This window comes from Hyla sarda, chromosome 1 (assembly GCF_029499605.1).
Source record: "Hyla sarda isolate aHylSar1 chromosome 1, aHylSar1.hap1, whole genome shotgun sequence".
Classification (NCBI taxonomy): Eukaryota; Metazoa; Chordata; class Amphibia; order Anura; family Hylidae; genus Hyla; species Hyla sarda.
The window spans coordinates 306,147,274-306,162,495 of NC_079189.1; the positions used below are offsets into that span (position 1 = coordinate 306,147,274).

Here is a 15,222-nt window from a genome sequence, read left to right on the forward strand (position 1 = left end):
ACGGCTGTCTAGGCCTGCATAAAGTTGTAGTTTTGCAACAGCTGGAGGCACCCTGCTTGAAAAACACTGTACTAGGAACTAAGAATGTGCCTTTCTGAATAGTTCTAGAAAAGCCATTGCCTGCTGGTTAAAAAAAGCTACAGCCACTAACATGAGAACAGTGAGATGCTTCTATACTATTGCTGTTGCATCTTTTTTCCAACATGATGTGAAATTTTCATCTTCTAATTATACAGTCATGGCCGTAAATGTTGACACCCCTGAATTTTTTTTTAGAAAATAGCAAATTGGACAATGTCACACCAAACTCCAAAAATGGGCTGGACAAAATTATTGGCACTCTCAAAATTGTGGAAAAATAAGATTGTTTCAAGCATGTGATGCTCCTTTAAACTCACCTGGGGCAAGTAACAGGTGTGGGCAATATAAAGATCACACCTGAAAGCAGATAAAAAGGAGAGAAGTTCACTTAGTATTTGCATTGTGTGTCTGTGTGCCATACTAAGCATGGACAACAGAAAGAGAAGAGAACTGTATGAGGACTTGAGAACCAAAATTGTGGAAAAATATCAACAATGTCAAGGTTACAAGTCCATCTCCAGAGATCTAGATTTGTCCACAGTGCGCAACATTATCAAGAAGTTTGCAACCTGACACAGTCATAAAAAAGCAAGACTATATTTTGACAAAATGAACTTGAGTAAGCCAAAATCCTTCTGGGAAAACTTGCTATGGACAGATGAGACCAAGATAGAACTTTTTGGTAAAGAACATCATTCTACTGTTTACCGAAAACGGAATGAGGCCTACAAAGAAAAGAACACAGTACCTACAGTGAAATATGGTGGAGGTTCAATGAAGTTTTGGGGTTGTTTTACTGCCTCTGGCACTGGGAGTCTTGAATGTGTGGGAGGCATCATGAAATCTGAGGATTACCAACAGATTTTGGGTCGCACTGTACAGCCCAGTGTCAGAAAGCTGGGTTTACATCCGAAATCTTGGGTCTTCCAGCAGGACAATGACCCCAAACATAAGTAAAAAAAACACCCAGAAATGGATGGCAACAAAGCACTGGAGAGTTCTGAAGTGGCGAGCAATGAGTCCAGATCTATGTCCCATTGTACACCTGTGGAGAGATCTTAAAATTGCTGTAGGGAAAAGGCACCCTTCCAATAAGAGAGACCTGGAGCAGTTTGCAAAGGAAGAGTGGTCCAACATTCCGGCTGAGAGGTGTAAGAAGCTTATTGATGGTTATAAGAAGCGACTGATTTCAGTTATTTTTTCCAAAGGGTGTGCAATCAAATATTAAATTAAGGGTGCCAATAATTTCGTCCAGCCCAGTTTTGGAGTTTGGTGTGACATTATGTCCAATTTGCTTTTTTTTCCTCCCTCTTTTGGTTTAGTTCCAATTCACACAAAGGGAATAAACACATGTATAGCAAAACATGTGTTACTTCAGTCCTTTTCTGTGAGAAATACTTCATTTTCTAGAAAAATTTCAGGGGTGTCAACATTTACGGCCATGACTGTATATAAATCAAGCATTTGGATGCTTTATTTTCTTTATTATTGTTTTTACAGACGCTTTTTAGTTCTCCACCATTACTGAAGAGCTATGACCAGTGACTGCTTTATGGCAGCCTGAAATACATGCTTTCTTGTTGCCTCCTCCCTATACTTAATGCTGCAGTTCTGTTTGTTCAGGTGGGCTATTAAATATTAGCACAAAACCTAATCAGTGCTAGAAAGCTCCTTCTTTGGGAAAGAATGAAAAAGCTGATACAGCACTTACATGCAAGATATACATTGACTAGCTAAATGCACACCACAGCACATCTGTCACAGACACAGTTATTGCTTTTTAGGCAAACCAGAAAACCTATCAAGCACTTAAAGGGGTACTCCGGTGAAAACTTTTTTTTTTTTTTTAAATCAACTGGTGCTAGAAAGTTAAACAGATTTGTAACTTACTTCTTTTAAAAAATATTAATCATTCCTGTACTTATTAGCTGCTGAATACTACAGCGGAAATTATTTTCTTTTTGAAACACAGAACTGTCTGCTGACATCACGAGCACAGTGCTCTCTGCTGACATCTCTGTCCATTTTATGAACTGTCCAGAACAGCATATGTTTGCTATGGGGATTTCCTTTTACCCTGGACAGTACCTAAAATGGACAGAGATGTCAGCAGAGAGCACTGTGCTCATGATGTCAGCAGACAGCTCTGTGTTTCAAACGGAGAAGAATTTCCACTGTAGTATTCAGCAGCTAATAAGTACAGGAAGGATTAAGATTTTTTAATAGAAGTAATTTACAAATCTGTTTAACTTTCTGGCACCAGTTGATAAAAAATAAAAAAATAAAAAGTTTTTCACTGGAGTACCCCTTTAAACAGTACCATTGCATTAGAGAGCACTATTTTTTACTGGATTTTCAATTGCTGGGCACATTAGACCTACAGTATTGGTGCGATGATAGTCATGTGTAAGCCTTGTAAAAACAGTAGATATCTTATATTCCAATGTTATCGGGTACTGATATATGAAGAACAGAGCTGCATTGACCATAATGGCACAGATTTTTGATTGAAGCCTCAGAACCTGCCTTCCACACATATGGAAAACAGAAATGGCAAGCTTTTCATTTCTATACCTTCTAAGAGCCATAGTGCTTTCATTTTTTAATCTACAGAGCCCTATGAGGGCTTGTTGTGAGATGTAATGTCACCAAAACAAGACAATTCTGGCCCCCTTTTTTTTTAGATTTGTGCCATTCGCAGCAGTTTGTGCAGTTTCATTAATGTTATGTTTTAATAATTTGGACTTCCCTGCATGCGGCAATACCAAATATGTTTATGTGTTATTTATTTGAAGAAAGGAAAATGGATTGAACTATTTTTTACAGAGGGGATTTTTTTTGTATTGTTACAAACGTTTTTTGTAACACCAAGTATTTTCGTCCAGGGTGGTTAAGAAGTTAAAGAGTGTCACATTGATGAACAGTCCAATCTGTGAGCATCACATCATGTTATGAAGCAGGAGGAGCTGAGCAGATTGATATATAGAGGTGTGGGAAAAGTTTGGGGAAAATGTGCCATGTTTTCATTGAGATTTTCGCTCATTAAGGGCTAAGTGATTGACATTGATGCACACATCTACACAGATAACTGACTAGGACCGCCCAGTTAACTACTTAGCCCACAATTAGCAGAGACTTACATGAATAAATGACAAGTTAGCCTGGAACTTTTCCTACAAAACTATATATCAATCTGCTCACCTCCTCCTGTACTATAACATAAGGCCAGTAGAATGGACTGCATTTTCAATGTTACAGGTTCCCTTTAAAGGGTAATTAACACAACTTTTCAGATGTTGATAAGACATGTTAAAATTTGCTGATCGCACAGAGAAATCCGTCCGTTTCTCTACATAGAAGTCCATGCAGAGAAATGTACAGATCTCTCAGTTGGCCGAGGAGTGGCATGCAATACAGCCCACTTCCCCAGCTAATAACTTATGGAAGCAGTGGGTCTCAGTAGTCCTGGTGCAATTGACATTGCGGTAAGGTTTTTAATTATGGTAAGATTTTAAGGGTCATTAGGACGTGGAAGTAAAGATTTGGGTCATTAGGAAGTGGGAGTAAACATTTATGCATATGTAGAAGATGGGCGGACATATCAGAGCATTGAGGAAGGAGGTAGGCAAGCTCGGAAAGCTGGTTACCACCTCCAATGCACAAAATGACATATATGCATACTAGTAACAGAGCCTGAAACTTCCAAATGGCTGTGGACCAATTCGAAATGGCTGTGGACCAATTTTTGTGAATAATACATCGTTTTACTCAGGTTCACCCACACCATAACCCAGTGTATTGGGTATTGTGTGAGTGAAATCGGCTGTCAGTTTTCCTTTAACATACCGTTACATCACTGTACATCATAGTGCCATTAAAAGGGTTTTCTTGGCAAAAAGGAAACACTTCTTAGTGCCTTCCAATGCATTAAAACAATAAAAGAGCACATACTTACCTCCCTCCCCAGTTACTCTCACTGTGATATCTTCTGGTCCCCACTGCACTTCTGTTAAGAACATTTTTAATGATGTCCCAATCACAGAGCTGATCGGGGAGTAGCACTTCATTGAAAGCTGGCTGAATGGGAGCACAGTGGGGGCTAGAAGATATGTGTGAGAAGTGGGGGAGCTGGGGAGTATGCCCTTGTTCATTGGTTTAATTCACAAGAATTTGCCCTAAAAACCCCTCTAGTTTAAGTTCACACAAGATTAGGCTGTGTAAGCCTGGGGGTTCTTAACTCAATGGGATGGTTCCATGAGATGGGCCCATGAAGTATAAAAGAGCTTAAGAACAGATAAATGACAATACATTTACCTACATGGGCCATACAGTTAACAATGGTGCATAGCACATGGATATTTACGGTACAGAAGCCCAGACTCCTGTTAAAATGTGTGCCAGATTTTGATGCCTCCTGAAGTATGTCTCCTGCCCAGTCAGCCATGCTGTGCATTGCCACCTAAAAGAGTACTCTGCTAAAAAATTACTTATCCCCTATCGACAGGTCCCGTCCCGGTGATCATGGGGGGCCCCAGCGGTCGGACCCCCGCGATCAGCTACTTATCCCATATCCTGGGGATAAGTTATTTTTTGCCAGAGATCTCCTTTAACTCTTTTGAGGCCATACACTATGCAGCAATCTATATAGGGTGCTGCTTACTGTCCCCACTACTTGCTGAGCAGAGAGATCTGCCTAAAAAGAAAAGTATCCAAAATTTTCCAATTTTTCCAATAAAAAAATGTAAACTAAAATATAAAAATTTGGCCTTAACCTGTGTGGAATCGTCCGAACTATAAATATTGCAGTTTTGTTATCAAATCACATCTCAGAAAAAAATTGAATAAAAAGCAATCAAAAAGTATTATTTATGCAAAATTAGTACAGACATAAACTACACTGCTCAAAAAAATAAAGGGAACAGTTAAACAACACAATGTAACTCCAAGTCAATCACACTTGTGTGAAATCACACTGTCCACTCAGGAAGCAACACTGATTGACATTCAATTTCACATGTTGTTGTGCAAATGGAACAGACAACAGGTGGAAATTATAGGCAATTAGCAAGACACCCCAATAAAGGAGTGTTCTGCAGGTGATGACCACAGAACACTTCTCAGTTTATATGTTTCCTGGCTGATGTTTTGGTCACTTTATAATGCTGGCGGTGCTTTCACTCTAGTGGTAGCATGAGACGGAGTCTACAACCCACACAAGTGGCTCAGGTAGTGCAGCTCCTCCAGGATGGCACATCAATGCGAGCTGTGGCAAGAAGGTTTGCTGTGTCTGTCAGTGTAGTGTCCAGAGCATGGAGGCGCTACCAAAAGACAGGCCAGTACATCAGGAGATGTGGAGGAGGCCCTAGGAGGGCAGCAACCAAGCAGCAGGACCGTTACCTCCGCCTTTGTGCAAGGAGGAGCAGGAGGAGCACTGACAGAGCCCTGCAAAATTACCTCCAGCAGGCCACAAATGTGCATGTGTCCACTCAAATGGTCAGAAAGAGACTCCATGAAGGTGGTATGTGGGCCCGAGGTTTACAGTTGGGGGTTGTGCTTACAGTCCAACACTGTGCAGGACGTTTGGCATTTGTCAGAGAACACCAAGATTGGCAAATTCACCACTGGTGCCCTGTGCTCTTCACAGATGAAAGCAGGTTCACACTGAGAACATGTGACAGACGTGACAGACTCTGGAGATGCCGTGGAGAACGATCTGCTGCCTGCAACATCCTCCAGCATGACCGGTTTGGCGGTGGGTCAGTAATGGTGTGGAGTGGCATTTCTTAAGGGGGGGCCGCTCAGCCCTCCATGTGCTTGCCAGAGGTAGCCTGACTGCCATTAGGTACCGAAATGAGATCCTCAGACCCCTTGTGAGACCATATGCTGGTGCGGTTGGCCCTGGATTCCTCCTAATGCAAGACAATGCTCATGTAGCTGGAGTGTGTCAGCAGTTCCTGCAAGAGGAAGGCATTGACGCTATGGACTGGCCCACCCGTACCCCAGACATGAATCTGACTGAGCACATCTGGGACATTATGTCTCGCTCCATCCACCAACAGACTGTCCAGGAGTTGGCGAATGCTTTAGTCCAGGTCTGGGAGGACATCCCTCAGTAGATTATCCACCACCTCATCAGGAGCATGCCCAGGAATTGTAGGGAGGTCATACGGGCACGTGGAGGCAACACACTACTGAGCCTCATTTTGACTTGTTTTAAGGACATTTCATCAAAGTTGGATCACCCTGTAGTGTGGTTTTCCACTTTGATTTTGAGTGTGACTCCATATCCAGACCTCCATGGGTTGACAAATTTGATTTTCATTGATAATTTTTGTGTGATTTTGTTGTCAACACATTCAACTATGTAAAGACAAAAGTACCGTATATGCCGGCGTATAAGACGACTGGGCGTATAAGACGACCCCCAACTTTTACACTGAAAATATAGAGCTTGGGATATACTTGCCGTATAAGTAATATAATCCCATATTAAGTAGGCAGTATAGTTCCCCCCCATTAGGTAGGCAGCATGTTCCCCCACAATAGTAGGCAGCTCCCCCACAATAGTAGGCAGCTCCCCCACATTAGGTTAGCAGCTCCCCCACATTAGGTCAGCAGCTCCCACACATTAGGTCAGCAGCTCCCACACATTAGGTCAGCAGCTCCCACACATTAGGTCAGCAGCTCCCCCACAATAGTCGACAGCTCCCCCACACAATAGTCGACAGCTGCCCCCCACAATAGTAGGCAGCTCCCCCCCCACAATAGTAGGCAGCTCCCCCCAACAATAGTAGGCAGCTCCCCCCAACAATAGTAGGCAGCTCCCCCCACAATAGTAGGCAGCTCCCCCCACAATCGTAGGCAGCTCCCCTCCCCCAAAATAGTAGGCAGTTCCCCCACAATAGTAGGCAGCTCCCCCCCCCCACAATAGTAGGCAGCTCCCTCCCCCACAATAGTAGGCAGTTCCCCCACAATAGTAGGCAGTTCCCTCCCCCACAATAGTAGGCAGCTCCCCCCACAGACATACAACTTCCAGCCATATAGAGTGTATGGCTGGAGGCTGTATGTCTGTGTACTGCCTCCCCCCCCCCCCCCCCAGTGTTCCGGTCACTGTTCCTCCGGCCCGGGGTCACAATCTACTGCTATGGCCTATGGACCATAGCAGCAGTCCCGGGACCGGAGGAGTGGTGATCGGAACACTGTAGATGACGAGTCGCCGGTCACTCACCAGGCCCCGGCCGGCGCTCGTCCTCCTGCGGTTCTCCTGTGCCTCTATGGTTATACGCATGGGACGTCACTGACGTCCCATGCATACAACCATAGAGAGGAGAAGAAGCGCAGAAGGACCGGAGGAAGACCGCAGGAGGACCGGAGGAGGACGCGCGGCGGCCGGGGAATGGTTAGTGATCCGCGGACATCCTTCTGTCCCGAAAAGATTTTTCGGGACACAGGGATGTCCAGCATAGGAATACTTATGATTATCTGCCCGGGTCGGCTCCTGTGTGCGGCTGCAGGCAGGGGCCGGCCAGAGCATGTAAAAACGAATTCATGTATACTAAAAACCAGGGTGCCTCCAGCTGTTGTGAAACTACAACTACCAGCATGCCCGGACAGCCTTTGCCGATCCGGGCATGCTGGGAGTTGTAGTTTCACAACAGCTGGAGGCACCCTGGTTCTTAAGTATACAGTTATTAGTTTGTACATGCTCTGCACACAGGAGATGGCCCGGGCAGATAATCATAAGTATTCCTATGCCGGACCCCAATACCCGGCGTATAAGACGACCCCCGACTTTTCAGAATAAAATTAGGGGTTAAAAAGTCGTCTTATACGCCGGGATATACGGTATTTCATACGATTAGTTCATTCATTCAGATCTAGAATGTGTTATCTTTGTGTCCCCTTAATTTTTTTGGGCAGTGTACATATCATGGTGCAAAAAATTAGCCGCACAGCTCTTTAAAAAAATGAAAAATAAAAACCCTATACTTTTTTAGTTTTCTTTTTTACTAGTAAAGCAGTTATGCCATTTAAAATGTGAGGTGGTAAAAAAATAAAAATAATATAATAGTAAAAATGTTACTTATCCTGGTCCTTATGAGGTTAAAGCTTGGTCAGTTAGCATCTCTCCCATAGTAAGGGTTCCTACTGAAACAGTTCCAACACAGCTTTTTTGAAGGACTGTAAACGTTAAAGGGGTTCTCTGGCGCTTAGACATCTTATCCCCTATCCAAAGGATAATCCAAAGGATAGGGGACAAGATGCCTGATTGCGGGGGTCCTGCCGCTGGGGACCCCCGTGATCTTGCAGGCCGCACCCGGATAAAATCAGTCCCCGGAGCATGTTCTCTCCGGGTCTGATTACTGTCGATCAGGGGGACGGAGCATAGTGACATCACGGCTCCGCCTCCGTTTCACATCACGCTCCGTCCCCTCAATGCAAGCCTATGGGAGGGGGATTGACGGCCATAGACTTGCATTGAGGGGAGGGGCATGAAGTCCCATGGTGACGTCACGCTCTTTCGCTCGCGAGGTCGGGATCCGAAGCCTCCAGCGTTGCCGGAAGCCGTTGAGGAGGGTGCTGCAGCCGAGATTCCGGGGGTCCTTTGGATAGGGGATAAGATGTTTAGAGACGGAGTACCCCTTTAAGTTCAACATATCCAAAATATTGCTTAGGGACCACACAAAGACCAATTTTTGGGACTGGTGAATTGCATTCAGACCCTCAGGTGGGTCCCAATGCTTTTAATCATGTTATGAATGGAACACATTTACATTAGTCAGAATCAATCATTTAGCAACAAAACAATTTTGTGCCAAGATGTAGATCCGCTAATTTCTTATTTTACTTATTCTTAGGGTACAAATAGTAGGTTTTCAATCCTTGCAGTTATTTTTTCTCAAAATAAAATGCAAAGTGCTCAGGCTGAAAGTCAATATGTTTCTTGCTGAAATTGGCAACAGCTCCAAGCAGGTGGCCATTTCTTAGAAACAATTCTGCTAGAAGTTCATTAACCATACTTGTAGAACCACTGGAGAGCCTGGCACATCTGCAGTGACTGCACTTGACTGTAATGCTCACCTCTTTCATGTAGAACTCCATAAATCCGCTGATGTAGCCATCTTCTTCTATCCATATTATTAAGTCGATGACACTTGTGAAGGAGAATATTGCAAAAACTAAATATGTTTGGAAAAAAGAAGGAAATAAACTTTAATAAATAGGTAAGTGGCATGGCAATATTTAATAGACTAGCAAGAGGACATAGACATTAAACAAATTAAATATTTTCCTACATTCAACATCAAATGAAATATAGAGTATTTTAAGGCACATTAAACCCATATAAAGAAAAATGAGTAGGAACAAACCTTCCCACATCAGTGCCTGCTAGTAGATTACAGTGTAGAATAAAAGATCCATCCAGATGGACAGTTTTTATAGATTTCCTGAGGCTACTGGTAAACTGCTAATGCCCTGTCCAAAATATGCAGCTGTCACAGGGACCACTGAACACCAGTGAGAAGTGCTCCGTCTTGTCAATAATTTGTTTCCACTCAAAGTAATGGTGTATATTGTTTTGACTTCAGCTTTTCTGTCACAGTTGGGTTAGCTCTGCTCTGTGTGGAGCAAACATTACAGAGGTCACTGATTCTTACCATACTGTTTACAATAAATATCCTCACTTTAGATGAGGTGCTGTGGAGTAACCTTTGGGCACTGTCATTAAAATTATTTTTTGCATATGAAAGAGCAGGTAAAAAAAATAGGATTTGTAATTTACCTGTAAAAGAAATAATGTCACTTTCATGGCCTTTTAAATCTGGCCACTAGGGGTCTCCCTTCCGGTCCAGACCACGCTCCGTCTGCTGAAAAGCACAGACTTTGAACTCTGGCCGGAGAAAAAAACTCAGGAAGTGCAGTCTGGCCATAGGCAGTGAACAGCACTCGCTTTGTGCCTGTGTATGAAACAGGGAGAGCAAGTGCTATTCACTGCCTATGGCCAGACTGCACTTCCTGAGTTTGGTCTCCTGCCAGGAGACCAAAGTCTGTGCTTTTGAGCAGACGGAATGCATTCTGGACCAAAAGGTGCCAGATTTTAAGGCCATGAAAGTGACATAAAAAGAAATTTTTTTACAATGAGTAAATCACAAATCGTATTTATTTTACCTGCTGTATCATATGCAAAAGAAATTTTTAACCCCTTAACGACGCAGGATGTAAATGACCACGAGCATTGGAACAATGCTCAGGTCTAGCGCGGCAGGTCCCGGCTGCTAATAGCAGCCAGGGACCCGCCGGTAACGGCTGACATCCGCGATCGCATTGATGTTCACCATTAACCCCTCAGATGCCGTGATCAATACAGATAACGGCATCTGCAGCGCTGCGGTCACTAAATCTGATGATCGCATCGCCCACAGCGCTGCCGTGGAGATCTAATCATCCAGAACGGCAGACGGAGGTCCCCTCCCCTGCCTCTGCTGCCTTCCATGGGTCTTCTGCTCTGGTCTGAGATCGAGCAGACCAGACCAGAAGATCACCGATAATAGTGATCAGTGCTATGCCCTATGCATAGCACTGAACAGTATTAGCAATTGAATGATTGCTATAAATAGTCCCCTATGGGGACTATTAAAGTGTAAAAAGAAAAGAAAAAAAAGCCAAAAAATAAGTAAAAAAATTTTGAAAAATCCCCTTCCCCAATAAAAATGTAAATTGTCCGTTTTCTCCATTTTACCCCCAAAAAGTGTAAACATTTTTTTTTTTTATAAACATATTTTGTATCGCCGCATGCGTAAATATCCAAACTATTAAAATATAATGTTAATTATCCTGTACCCTGTACGGTGAACTGCGTGACCGTAAAAAAATAAAAATAAATAAAAAGTCAAAAATTGCTGCTTTTTTTAATAACATTTTATTCCAAATAAAATCTATTTAAAAAAATGGATTAAAAGTTTTATATATGCAAATGTGGTATCAAAAAAAATTACAGATCACGGTACAAAAAAAGAGCCCTCATACCGCCGCTTATACAGAAAAATGAAAAAGTTATGGGTCAGCAAAATAGAGGGATTTTAAACACACTAATTTGGTTAAAAAGTTTGTCATTTTTTTAAGCGGCATAATAATAGAAAAGTATGTAATCATGGGTATCATTTTAATCATATTGGCCCACAGAATAAAGAAAACAGGTCTATTTTACTGTAAAGTGTCATACAATTTATGGTAAAATGAGTGATGTCATTACAAAGGACAACTGATCGCGCAATAAACAAGCCGTCATACTAGTCTGTGGATGGAAATATAAAAGAGTTATGATTTTTAGAAGGCAAGGAGGAAAAAACTAAAACATAATGGGCTGAGTCTTTATGGGGCTAATGACAGTGCCCATTTATAATACAACTGTAAAAAGGATGAGTGATCCCACAAGATGTCTAGACAGAGGGGATACCTTTTGGCCAGGAAGATTAAATATATATCCTCTCATGCATGTGTACATACTGGTCCAGATTTATCAAACTCTCATGACTTATATCTATTGCGCTGCTGTGAGCAATGGAGGCAGGGAGCCGGCTTGCCCAGCTTCCCTGCCTCCTCTATATTTACCATCTGGCCCGCCCCCATGATGTATATGCAAATGTCTTCACTCTTCACTAGAATGCTAGAGCTTGCCAGGGGTGAGCACTCTGCTCTCTGATCAGAGCACAGGTGTCCCTGCCTCACTACACCGGCAAGGCAGCATCATCTGTGCTCTGTTTAGAGAGCAGAGAGCTCACCCCCGGCAGGCTAGTGAAGTATTCATCAAGGGCATGTGCCGGGTGGTTTATATAGAGAAGGCAGCCGGCTCCCCATCTCCTTCAAGCATGGCAGTGCAATTGGAATGGGTGAATAAACGTCCATAACTCTACAACCACTACAGCAATTAATGTACGTAACCCCTCTTTTTAAAGCTGTTCACCTGCACTATAACCTAGTATATTGGGTTTAATGCAGGTGAACATGCTGTCAGCTTCTTTTTAAAAGAAACTAAAGCTAGTGCTCTACTTACCATAAAATAAAGGATCTTTGTGTGAGTTTTCTTGTGCAAAGTAAAATAACACAACAAACAAAGACAGCAGCACAAACACTCCGATGCCAGCTATAACAAGTGGGCTGAAACAAGAAAAGAAAAAAATCAGACAAAATTCTTTCAGCTTTCAAAAAAAATTAGTTAAAGTGAATCAAAAAGTTAAATAGAATTGCAGTAAAATATAGAAAGCAATGCATGCTATCCATAGGCATCAACTACTGAACCCCATTCATTTCAACAGTCTCACACCGACATGCTGCACAGGGCAGACTGGCTGTCAGCTTAGTGAAGGGATGACAGGAACAACAGTTCTTGGTGATGCATTTCAGCAGGAGGAAGAGACACACATGTAACTGTGTTTTGTTTCTATTTTTCTGTAATTACATGCATAGTTTTCTAGCGTGCAGAGAGGTAATTCATGCTAAATGTTATCTTACATTGCACTGCATTTCTGTACAACTGAAGCCAGAATCTAATCACATGTAGGACTCCTAGCAAATTAATGCAGGAGTTGTCCAAATGATCCCCCTAGCCTGGGGAGGGAGAGCTTGTTATTCTGTCATACTTATTGTAGGCCCCAAAAATGAATCACTATGTTTCACAGCATAATAGCATGATGTCGGCCATTTTGTTGTATGTTCTAAATAGACCACAACAGTGTATTCTAAAGCTCTTCTATTCAAGTGCCAGTCTGGTAGCAGAATACTTGTTGTCTCTTTAGATATTTATGGCTGTTTAGATAAGACAGATAAGGGAGGTAATTAAATTCTCTAGATATTCACACATCTGTGTTAGAGAATCATCCGTTGTACTAATATCTTTCCCATGAATTTGATAGTGTTGAAAATGTCTAGTTGGTGACTCTATGTCTGGAGAAACCATGTTTTGATTACTTATACATGTCAGAAATAATCCCTGAACTTATAGTGCTCCATACGTCAAGTGTGGAATGTGTGTTTAAGACCAGCTATTGACAGTTAAAGGGGTACTCCAGTGAAAACCTTTTTTTTTTTTTTTAAATCAACTGGTGGCAGAAAGTTAAACATATTTGTAAATTACTTCTATTAAAAAATCTTAAACCTTCCTGTACTTATTAGCTGCTGAATACTACAGAGGAAATTCTTTTCTTTTTGGAATGCTCTCTGATGACATCACGAGCACAGTTCTCTCTGCTGACGTTATTATAATAATAATAACACTTTATTTATCATTGTCCTTAGTGGGATTTGAACCCAAGTCCACAGCACTGCAAGGCAGCAGTGCTAACCACTGAGCCACCATGCTGCCCTTAGCATACTTCTGCTATGCACGGTTGCTAAAATGGACAGAGATGTCAGCAGAGAGCACTGTGCTCGTGATGTCATCAGTGTTCCAAAAAGAAAGGAATTTCCTCTGTAGCATTCAGCAGCTAATAAGTACTGGAAGGATTAAGATTTTTTTAATAGAAGTAATTTACAAATATGTTTAACTTTCTGCCACCAGTTGATTTAAAAGAAAAAAGGTTTTCACCGGAGTACCCCTTTAACCCTTAATGGTAATGATGCTAATTGTTTATGCAATAGAACCCCCTAGCGTATGGGTAGTTAACATTACACTGACAGGAAAGGCATTGTTGGTGATATGTTCAATGCATTCTGGGTATTATAGTGATGTCATATTCATTACCATATGTACACACCCAGCCTACATTCATTGTGGAATTCAAATTTAGGGAGGTGTGTCTAACTAATTAAAAAGTCTGGTAAACCAGATGTTAGGGACTGTCTGGAGAGAACACACAAAGACACAGGAAAGAGGTCAAACAAGGTGAAAAAGCCATGTGAGATCCCAGCAAGATGGACTGATCACATGGTACCAGACCAATGGCTATCCATGACAATGAGATGGACTGTTCAATTTACCTAGGACCAGAAGTGAGGTTCTTACATAGACTTGGTAAGAGACACAAAAAATGGTATTCCATTTAATTAAGACCAATTTGGATAATGTGGATGGAATTATACCATTTAGATTGGCGAATTAATTTTAAAAAAAAAATTATCTCCATATTGAGATTATAGTTTTAGGATATTGTGAGACTTTATTCTACCTGCAGAAGAATGAAGACTCACAATCTATCAAAGCATGAAATAATTGCTTAGACATATTGATAGAATTCCTACTCGCCAAACTAAGTGTTATAAGTATATTTCTCACACAGGAAACTTGCTTCAAGTTGTTTCTCCTAAAATATAGTCTAGCAAGATCATAAAACTCTGCTATTTGTCTTAATGTCTTACCAAGATCATGTATAGAAAATAGTCCAGAATGGGGAGGAAGTATATTAAATTTCTTCCATGTTTATATCCTTAGATTAATTTTCCCATTCTTGGAATCATGTGATATGTAGTTGGTTAGAAGGGGGTGGGGAGTGTATTTAGCATTCCATATTGATATGTCTATAATTAGATATTGCCCATCTTGGTATCATGAGTTTCCTATGGATAGAGTGATATGTAACCTTTTTATTGTATGATATCCTAACCTAGTAGCTTTTGTTTTATTGTAACAAGTTACTCACTACTCACATGTATTGTTCTACTATATGTAGTCAATTAACAAGCTTGTAATGTTTACTAATATATCTAATTGATATTCATTTGCATTTCGTTTATTACTCATTTATGTTTATAACCTTATAACCAATAAATCTACATACTTTTATAATACCTGTGTATTATTGTATATTGCAAAACTACATCCTTAAGGGTTAATGTCGTCCCGTCATATAAAGAACTTGTTGATACCTGAGGAAATAGTCGTACTCAGATGTGAATTGTATTGATTGGCTTAGTCTACAATTCAACAGGTCATAATTTTGATATTTTTTATAATTTTCATAATTTTTAATAATTAATATTATGACCATAATTCATAATTGAGTTATTACCGCATGACACTTGCCATTTCAGATTTGCCCTAGTCGTAGCATGGAGCAAATGTTCATTTGCCAATTCCTGTCACACTTCACATTGCTGAGGGAACAACAAGTCTGTAACCTAGGTATTGCTAATGTCAGGCATGCC

At 41.4% G+C, this 15,222-nt stretch overlaps 1 protein-coding gene across 3 annotated transcripts in view; it reads right to left on the reverse strand.

Annotated features, from left to right (window-relative positions):
• The window catches only part of TM6SF2 (transmembrane 6 superfamily member 2), an 86,811-nt gene that overhangs the window by 48,969 nt on the left and 22,620 nt on the right, over positions 1-15,222 (reverse strand). For all 3 annotated transcript variants that reach the window (XR_008843554.1, XM_056518208.1, XM_056518209.1), the window contains exons 2-3: positions 12,137-12,240; positions 9,163-9,260 (exon numbers count right to left, since the gene is read on the reverse strand). Coding sequence is in view for 2 of the 3 variants with exons in the window: in XM_056518208.1 (XP_056374183.1) it covers positions 9,163-9,260; positions 12,137-12,240 (202 nt within the window). In the remaining variant the exon portion in view is untranslated. The remainder of the gene's footprint in view (positions 1-9,162; positions 9,261-12,136; positions 12,241-15,222) is intronic.